The sequence below is a fragment of the Corylus avellana genome, unplaced genomic scaffold (genome assembly GCF_965113065.1).
Source record: "Corylus avellana unplaced genomic scaffold, dhCorAvel1.hap1.2 HAP1_SCAFFOLD_334, whole genome shotgun sequence".
NCBI lineage: Eukaryota > Viridiplantae > Streptophyta > Magnoliopsida > Fagales > Betulaceae > Corylus > Corylus avellana.
Window position 1 is genome coordinate 1,828 of NW_028290684.1, and position 8,968 is coordinate 10,795.

The 8,968-nt window shown below is 40.6% G+C and overlaps 1 protein-coding gene across 1 annotated transcript; it reads left to right on the forward strand.

Annotated features, from left to right (window-relative positions):
- Positions 1-4,178: 4,178 nt before the first annotated feature.
- On the forward strand, positions 4,179-6,984 carry LOC148582095 (transcription factor GTE7-like). The gene is made up of 3 exons (XM_088512139.1): positions 4,179-5,867; positions 5,980-6,196; positions 6,293-6,984. The coding sequence occupies exons 1-3, from the start codon at positions 4,368-4,370 to the stop codon at positions 6,382-6,384; spliced, it is 1,809 nt and encodes a 602-aa protein (XP_088368265.1). The 5' UTR covers positions 4,179-4,367; the 3' UTR covers positions 6,385-6,984.
- Positions 6,985-8,968: the final 1,984 nt, after the last annotated feature.

Sequence of the window (8,968 nt, forward strand, 5' to 3'; positions counted from 1 at the left end):
TCCACTGATTATTCTGTTTGGGAGACGAGAAAATCCAACTTGCAGGAATCTTGTGAGGCTAGTATGACGAGCAACTTTCACAATCAATCTCGGGTTCGTCTTTGACAAAGTGGCACGTATTTCAGAATGAGTTATTTATCCCAACTCACTGCAAGCGACTGCCGCGCAGTTTTTCCAAAACCGTGGGGTCCAGTTCATAGAATTCTTGCGGTGGCATTGACTCATTGAGCTACTTTTAGCCGAAAGAAAGAAAAGTTATATATTAGTTAAATGGAAAAATGATTTGTATAATTGTGGGCTGGGCTCAATTATTAATTTATTATCCTTTTGAAATTTAAATTTGGTTGATGTATTATATATGCATGTGGGTGTGTCATGGGAGTATGTGATGCTCATTGCTCCAGCGCATGCTAGACTTTATGCCACCTCAATTTGGATGGTGTTTTTGAAAATACTATATGTTATTTGAGATGGGTAATATTATAATAGTGAAAAGGAGTAAAATTAGGAATTTAGGGTCGGAAAACATTATATAATGGTTGATATCCTCAGTTTAGGGCTTTCAAGAGTTTTTTCCTATTTAACGAATCTATGATTAGTGCTCTAACAAGTAAGATTACCTTAACTATAACAAGTGGTAACAGGGTTAAATATGAAGTACAATGGGCCTCGAAGCACAAGTACAAAGTTTCTCTCCGAAGTCAATTTAATGATAAGAGAGCCTTTATGATTCAGACTATGAGTGATGATAGAGAGCACACCTGGCCGTTGGGTGTAAATTTTTTTTTAAAATTTTTTTTTATTTTAATTATAAAGAAAAAAAAAAATTTACGCCCAGCATGCATACAGTTTATGCACGCTGGGCGTGCTTCCTATCATCACTCTTTAGACTATATGCAAACTATCACTTTTACAACACTCAATCAGCATGTGTTACATCATCGTTTTAAGAAAATTGCTAACAACTAAAATGAGAACAAACACAGCAAATCAAAGTAAAAAATAATACCAAAAAGATCCTTGGCCACTAAACCCACGCTATGGGTCTGGCTTGAGACCCATGCCGTGGGTTTGGCCAGACCCATTGGCCTGGGTCTCTTCGGCCATGACCAGATTCCAAACCTGTTGTGATCCGACGAAATTTGCCTCAAAATCTGTTTCTAATGCGTCAAAGCTTATTTTTAATGCCTCAAAACTCATTTCTAATACCTTAAAATTCGTTTTTGGATTCAAATTTAAAACCTAGAAATAGAAGGTTAATTCTTTAAAAATTTTATCACCTTAAAGGCCAAAAATCGGCGTAGGTCTGTTGTGGTTCACGAAGGGGTATGGCCAAACCCCTTCTCAAGTTCTTTTAGCTTTTCTCTTTTTCTTTCCCCAACACATCTAGTGCATGTGAACTTAGGTTATTTTGGTGCAATTTTTGAGTTTTTACTTAGGTGTCAATCAGGCATTAGGGGTTATAAAACATGGGTTTTAAGGATGCTCCTGACCAAATTAAACACTAATGATAAATAGACCACATGATATTTTTTGGATTAATCTATTCTTATGTTGGCATATACTAATAACTATGAGGGCATGGAATTAGTAATTGTCTAATATGCGAGATGGTTAAAATTTCTCTCTCTCTCTCTCTCTCTCTCTCTCTCTATATATATATTGTTTTGGAATTGCATTAATGAAAACTTATTAAAAGTTATATGATGAAAACAATTATCTTAAAAATCACTCGTAGCAAGGCCCATGTGTACATGATCAAAAAGAAAATCCGGTTCAAACCGACCCATTTTGTATATATATATAGAAATGATTAAGGGAACCTTACATGCAATCCAAACACATGATCTCTTCAATGCCTCCTGGGTGAGGCCTAAACATCGAAAACCCTTTAACCTTTGTATCAAGAGAAGCAGATTGGGCTGAGCACTTGGGAAGCTAAATTTTAAAATAACTTTTGAGGCGTGGTTATATGAAGGAGTGAACAAATTCACTTCGTAAAATGACCAAAAGGTCCTCATTTCACCTCATTTACAAAGAAATTTCACTATTTTTGGTTCTCTATCTTGAAGGAGAAAAATGTAAATTACGCTTGCAAAATTTTCAAACAGCAATTAAGACCTATCATGTCACCTATAGTCATAACACACTTTAGAAAAAACCAAGGTCTACATCAAATTTGCAACAAATTTGCCAAATCGTAGCACAGTACTGTGGCAAAGCTATGTTGTTTGCCAAACATTACCTATATCTTTTCAACTTTAGCAATCTTTGTTTTAATAGAAAAAAAAGATAGTTGGAGCTTGAATATATAAAACTAAAAAGATGGGAAATAGTTAATCCGCTGAAGAGAGAAACAAGCTCTCAATAACAGTATTTGATAGGCCAAAAAATAAAACAGAAAGGGTTAAAACGTGTCATATCATGTTTTGAGAGGCTATCTAATGAATTTTCTTTTGAAAATTTTGGTGGCTAGCTTAGGAACAACTTGGATTGGGCCTAAAAATTGTATGTAGTTTGTCTACTCTAACCTTCGACATCTCAAACATTTATAAGAAACATATGTTATGGAAATGCTATTTTAACTCATAGTTTTGTTTGTGTCTCATGGGATGGATTCCTTGTGTCATCCATCCCCATAGGAGAAAGTGATGGGGATGAAGGAAAACAGGCATATAAGCTGAAACAGGGAGTTGTCTTCTACTTGATTAGACTTTTATAATATCGGCCACTAGAATCATTCTATCACCACGCCCAACTCATCACTTCAATAACTCTCACGGAAAAAAACTCTCTTCTTAAGGAGGCCTGGCAACCCAATCACCCTCCCACCCCCTCAGACCAACGACCAACGACCAAGACCAACCAAAGTCTTCCCAATAAATTCTGCTAAATCACCCAATCACTCACTTGACAAAGACTAAATAATCACTCAACTTTTCAATCAATAATTAAACCCCATGAAAATGATGCATCCCTCCATTATTGGTTTACCGTTATTCTTACCATTCTTATTGTTATTAATGTGATTACATCTCCAGCACTAAGATTGTTTTATTGTATTAGCTTTAATAGATCTCAAATTGCTAGTAATTCGATCGGGACACAATATGAGTCTGAAGAGTTCAAACTTTTCTACCCATTTGCTGCAGACCGTTTCTGTTTGTTTGCCTTTACATGTGTAAAGCAACATGTGATATTCAAAAAAGGCTGTTTTGTTCATTAAAGTATGAAAATGACTCTTTACTCTATATATATATATATATATTTTTTTTTTTAATTTTGTTTTCTCCCTTCTTTCTTAGTTTTTTATTGAATCAAAATAAATGGTAACTTCCAATTGAAAGTCCACTGCTTGCCAATGCCATTAAAGCTGGTTCAGGCATTCAATTGTAATGCCCAGATCAGATAAATTGTTTTTTGTTTTTATTTTTTATTTTTTCCAAGCTTGCGTTGCGTTTAATGGCAACTCGTCCTTTTTTCGGCTAATAAAATAAATCTGATGATGGTACTGTGGTTCGCCACGTGTACCATAGAAAAGTTCCTAGGATGCATTGCTCCCCAAACACAAACTGTGCACCCAGTATCTCCATCCACCCGCACACGCACCAGATCAGAATCCCTATCCATCGACGCCACAATGCGTCACTGAGAGACACAGAGAGAGGACCATGCCCAACACCATCACCACGTCTAACTGTCCACGTGGCATCCAATCAAAAGCCCATTTGCGGCGCTGACCTGGCAAAAATCCAGCAGCGATGGATTTTTGGCGGGAGAAGATATTTATTTATCTTAGCGGGGCGGGGCCGGCTCTTTCCCTATCGTACCAGACGGACCCCACGTCCAGGTCAGCCCCACGCCAGGACCCCGGTCCCACCCAATATTTGTAATACGAAAATGTTTTTGTTTTGCCCTCCAAAACGAAAAACCCCCCAGATTTTAAATTCCCTCCCGCAACCCAACGGCTGATACTATCCCACGTGTTCCAACCAAGAGGCAGGAACTCACCGATGACAGATGGCACGGACTACAGATCGGGCAGGTTGAAAATAGATCTACACCGCTAGATCGAAGATCAGCGGATGAGAACCTGCCCGAGACGTGGCCGGGCAGATCTGGACGTCTTTAAGAAGAGGGCCTGCCCCTCCTCTCGTTCCTCATTCTGGCGAGGGTCTGTGAAACCCTCTCTCTCTCTCTCTCTCTTCATCTCACCATTTCTCTGCTTTTTCCTGTTTTGCCATTTTCTTGGAATTATTTTCCCTCCGGTCGTCGTTGAAATTTCCGACGTAATTCCCGGCGACCAAATCATGTCGAGGTTTATCGCCGGCGATTAGCCGGGGACCTGACGGATCTGGCCCATTCGAATGGCGTCAGCCCTTTTGGCAAGTCGAAATGAACCGTCTTGGGGCGAACGCAAGGTTTATATGAGGAAATACGCCAACACAGCCTCCAATAATCCTCTCCTTAAGCTCAACCCTAACCCAAACCCCAACCCGTATCAGAATCCGAGCTTTAGCAGGCAATTATATGTCCCAACCCGGCAGAGTAAGGGGTCGGTGGCGCCGTCCGTGTCTGACGATACGGCGTCGCCGCCTCGGAAATCGATGAGCCTGAACGAGACGAAGGATTCTGAGTCACGTGGAGGCCACGTGACCTTCAATCTCGCGGCCTTCTCGAGGCATGAGCTGGCGGACCTGAAGAAGCGCCTCATCTCGGAGCTCGAGCAGGTCCGGAGCCTCTTGACCCGGATCGACTCCGAAGACTTGGGGTCCCGGTCCGGATACCTGGCGTCTAAGCCTCCGCCTCTTCAGCTAAACGACGTTGTGGACTCACCCAAGCACAAAGAGAAGAGGACGCCAAAGGCGAACCAGGCATATCCCTCGTCGGAGTTCCTGACCGCCGGAAAGACCAAGAAGGCGGGTCCGAAGAGCTCTGGCATCAAACGGCCCAACCCGTTTGGGTCGGGCAAAGATCTGAAGCGCCCGGCGCTGGACCACCCCGACACCGAGAAGCTCAACGCCATCATGATGAAACGGTGTGCTCAGATCTTGAGCAAGCTGATGAAGCACAAGTTCGGATGGGTCTTCAACACGCCGGTTGACACCGTCAAACTGGGACTCCACGATTACCACAAGATCATCAAGGCCCCGATGGATCTCGGCACCGTCAAGTCCAATCTGGACAAGAATATCTACTCTTCGCCGCTTGATTTCGCGGCCGACGTGAGGCTCACCTTCAACAATGCCCTAGCCTACAACCCTAAGGGCACCGATGTCAATTTAATGGCGAGCCAGCTCTTATCCTTGTTTGACGAAATGTTCAACCCGGCGTACCACAAGTTTGCGGCCGAACAGCGCCGAGTTTCAACCACAATACAAGAGCCACGACCTAGGGTTTCGGCTCAACAGCCACAGAGGCTTGCATCTGGTCCTGTGCCGGTGGCGATTGCGAAGAAATCAGAGACATTACCACTGCCAGCTCCGCCACAGCCAATGCCGGCTCCAGTTCTGGTTCCAGCTCCAAAGGCGAGGCCGGTGAAGCTGCCTAAGCCGAAGGCGAAGGATCTGAACAAGAGGGAGATGAGCTTCGAAGAGAAAGCGAAGTTGGGGGTGAGTCTGCAGAATCTGCCTCAGGAGAAGATGGGGCAGTTTGTGCAGATTATTCGGAAGAGGAATGGCCATTTAGCGCAGGAGGACGACGAGATCGAGCTCGACATCGAGACCATCGATACGGAGACGCTTTGGGAGCTGGACCGGTTTGTGACGTACCATAAGAAGATGGTGAGCAAGTTGAAACGACAAGGGCTTTTCATTCAAAACAACAGCAATACCCAGGTTTCGGCTGAAACCCAGATTGGAAACAAGGTAATAATAATGATGGCATTGCAATGTTGTGCTTCGAAGGCTATGGGTTTTTTGTTTTTGTTTTTAAAGCTTGATTTTGAGTGGTATGGGCGTTGTTGGTTTTGAATTGTAGTCCCCGGTGGTGAGCGAGGCGGTGGCGGAGGCGGTTCCAGCGCAGAAGAGCAAAAAAGTGGAAATTGGGGAGGAGGATGTGGACATTGGAGAGGAGATTCCTATGGGAAACTTTCCACCTGTGGTGATTGACAAAGAGGATGCTACTGCTTGTGCCAGTAGTGGGTCTAGCAGCTCTAGCGGTTCAAGCTCTAGTAGCGATTCCTCTTCCTCTAGCGGTAATGAAACTTAACACAACTTCTCTGTTTTCGTGGTGGAACTGTTGCGGTGTGTTTTTTCCCCTTTTCAGATGCTAATTTGAGCATGTGTTGCAGGTTCTGATTCTGGGAGTTCTTCAGCCAGTGACTCCGATGCGGACAGCGTGCAGTCACCGTTTGTTGAATCAAAAGAAGCTCAGGGGAGCTGAAGTTCTTCAGTGTGCAGTAGGATTAGTTTGTGAGATGGAGAAGCTCAAGCTTACCCAGAAGAAATTGATTGTAGACTACGGTAGTGGGTGAGAAGATTAAGGAAGTGGGTTTCGTTTGCATTGTTGCTTTTTGGTGTCAATGGTGCCGGATTGAACGAGGGGCCGAAGAGGGAAAACTCGGGTTGCTTTGGTGTGTGGTTCTGTAAAAAGTAAATGACCAGTTAAGGAGCAGCAGTAGATAGAGAGGAATGAGAAAAAAGCTTAGGTGAGAGAGAGAGAGAGAGAGAGAGAGAGAGAGTAGAGTAGTGAGGTAGGTGTAGGTTTTTTCTTTTTTTAGTGGGGGGACTGTAACAGAGAAGGAGGGAGGAGGAGGAAGAAATGGGATAATTTTTTGTAGCATACAAAACAACCACATGATTTTCAGAGTGGTCAAGAAGAAGCAATAGCAGAAAACATGTACAGTGAAGAAAATCATCATCTAAAACACAAGGCAAATGAATAGTTTGACCTCTTTACCCTATTTTTGAAGGGCACGGCAATGCATGCCTTTTCCTTATCTGTCAACACTACTTTATTAAAGCTTTTTTACTTTACTCTTTTTTTTGCACTTTTTTCCCCTCTAGCCTTGAGCCTTCTCACTTGTTTTATTATTAACTGAATTATGCTACACGATTCATTAAGTTTAAGGTAAACCAACTACAAATCATTATTATTATGGAACCCAACCTATGGACTATAGGATACCTCTTTCGGGAATGTCCCAAAAAAACAAAAAAAAGAATGGTTCTATTGGGGGATTGGTCTCTTCTCTCAAGTCTATCCAAAAAGATTAGACTAACAGACTAGTAGGGAATATACAGAAGGATGATGATGGTCAAAGATTATATAATTAAAGTTTATTAATCCCTACATTAAATAACCAAACCACCATTTAATAAGCTTCGGTCTTCACTCAGCTGTGGGGCCAAACTTTTGTGAGAAGTATTTGACGTCATCATGCTTGGTACCGGTGGTTGATTGATTGATGCTTGGACATCCGAGGGGGAATTTGGAATTTGGTCTTGAATCTCTTATTAAAGAAAATTAGCCTTTAATAGTTCAATGTATGGATATGATAGATACAAAAGGCACTACGTTTTTTGTTTTATAATATAAAATACAAATATATTAATAAACAATTCAAAACATTTAAGAATACATGCTTAAAATTATTAAAAGAGCATATATTACTTAGATGCTAAGGGATACATGACGCCTTTAAAGCTTAGGTTAGAAAATTTTTAACCAAATTTGGAGAAAATTTCTATTAAAAACAAAAAACACCATTCAAAACACAAAAAATGTAGACTGCAAATTCTTTGAAATTTTTAGCTCCATTTATTAAATCTTTTGTTTTCTCTTCTCAAAATAAAAATATTAATAAAAATAATTTACTTTTATATTACATCAAAACACTTTCAAACTTAAAATAATAAAATTTAAAAAAAAAAAAAAAAAAAAACACGTCACAGAACACAACAAAACAGAGCCACCATGTCTTACTATCATTGAAAAATGAATACGTCAGTGAAAATCAGCTTCTTCTCGCTAATCACAATATGAAACAAAGACAATGCAAGGCTCTTCGACAAAACTGAGAAAGAAAATGTATAAAAGTTCGTCATAAAGTAGAATGAACACGACATTTGGTTGGTAACATGAAAGACGTAAGTGAGAAATGTGTCCCTCGAATCTCCAGGCTTTTACACGTATGCATGAAATACCAAAAGAGGACAATCCGACTTGATTAGAGTTTCAACCACCCAAAAGAATTTGGTTGAGTTTGGTAAACGAGCTTGATGATGTTAAAAACCAATGAAAGGTAAAGAGAGAATAAAAGCCATCGGGGGCCATCTTCTTCGTCCTATCAAATTTCTTTTAGGAAACTTCCCGGAAAAGGGCAAAGGAGTAAAGCGGTGAAGGTGATGACCTTTGGTCCACGATTAGGATCGCACCCTATCAAAAACAGAAAACAGACTTTGCTATTTCATACAAACTATCAAAAACATCAAGATTCAATGATTTGAGAGTGAAATCCTCAAAATTCCACCTCCAGCATTCACACCCGACTAGCCAAATTTAACTGCATCCGGCTAGCTATTTTAGCCTAAAAATTGGTGAGCTGCTAAAGTAGACGTGCTCTTACGTTCAAAAAAAAAAAGACATGCACACGACTATGATGGAATGTAAGAGATTTGAATAAGAAAGAATATTTAAATAGAATGGTGAAAGTTGATAGTTAAAATAGATAGTGTGATGTTGATGCTTTGGAAAAGTGGATAATTTAAATAGAAACGTGTGATTTTTTTTTAGTTAAAATGGATAGAAAATCCGGTTAGGTGCTAAGAAAAAGCTGAAAATGTTAACCCCATATGCATATGGATATGCAGTCACTTGACCTTCACTTAATGACAATCGCTACAAGATGGTTATGCTTTCTATAATATAAACTAAAGAACTCCAATATCCATGTGCCAAAATAGTGAATACTGTTTGGAAACAATTCCTAGTGATTAAATTACCCATTGGCATTAAAATTCAAGTA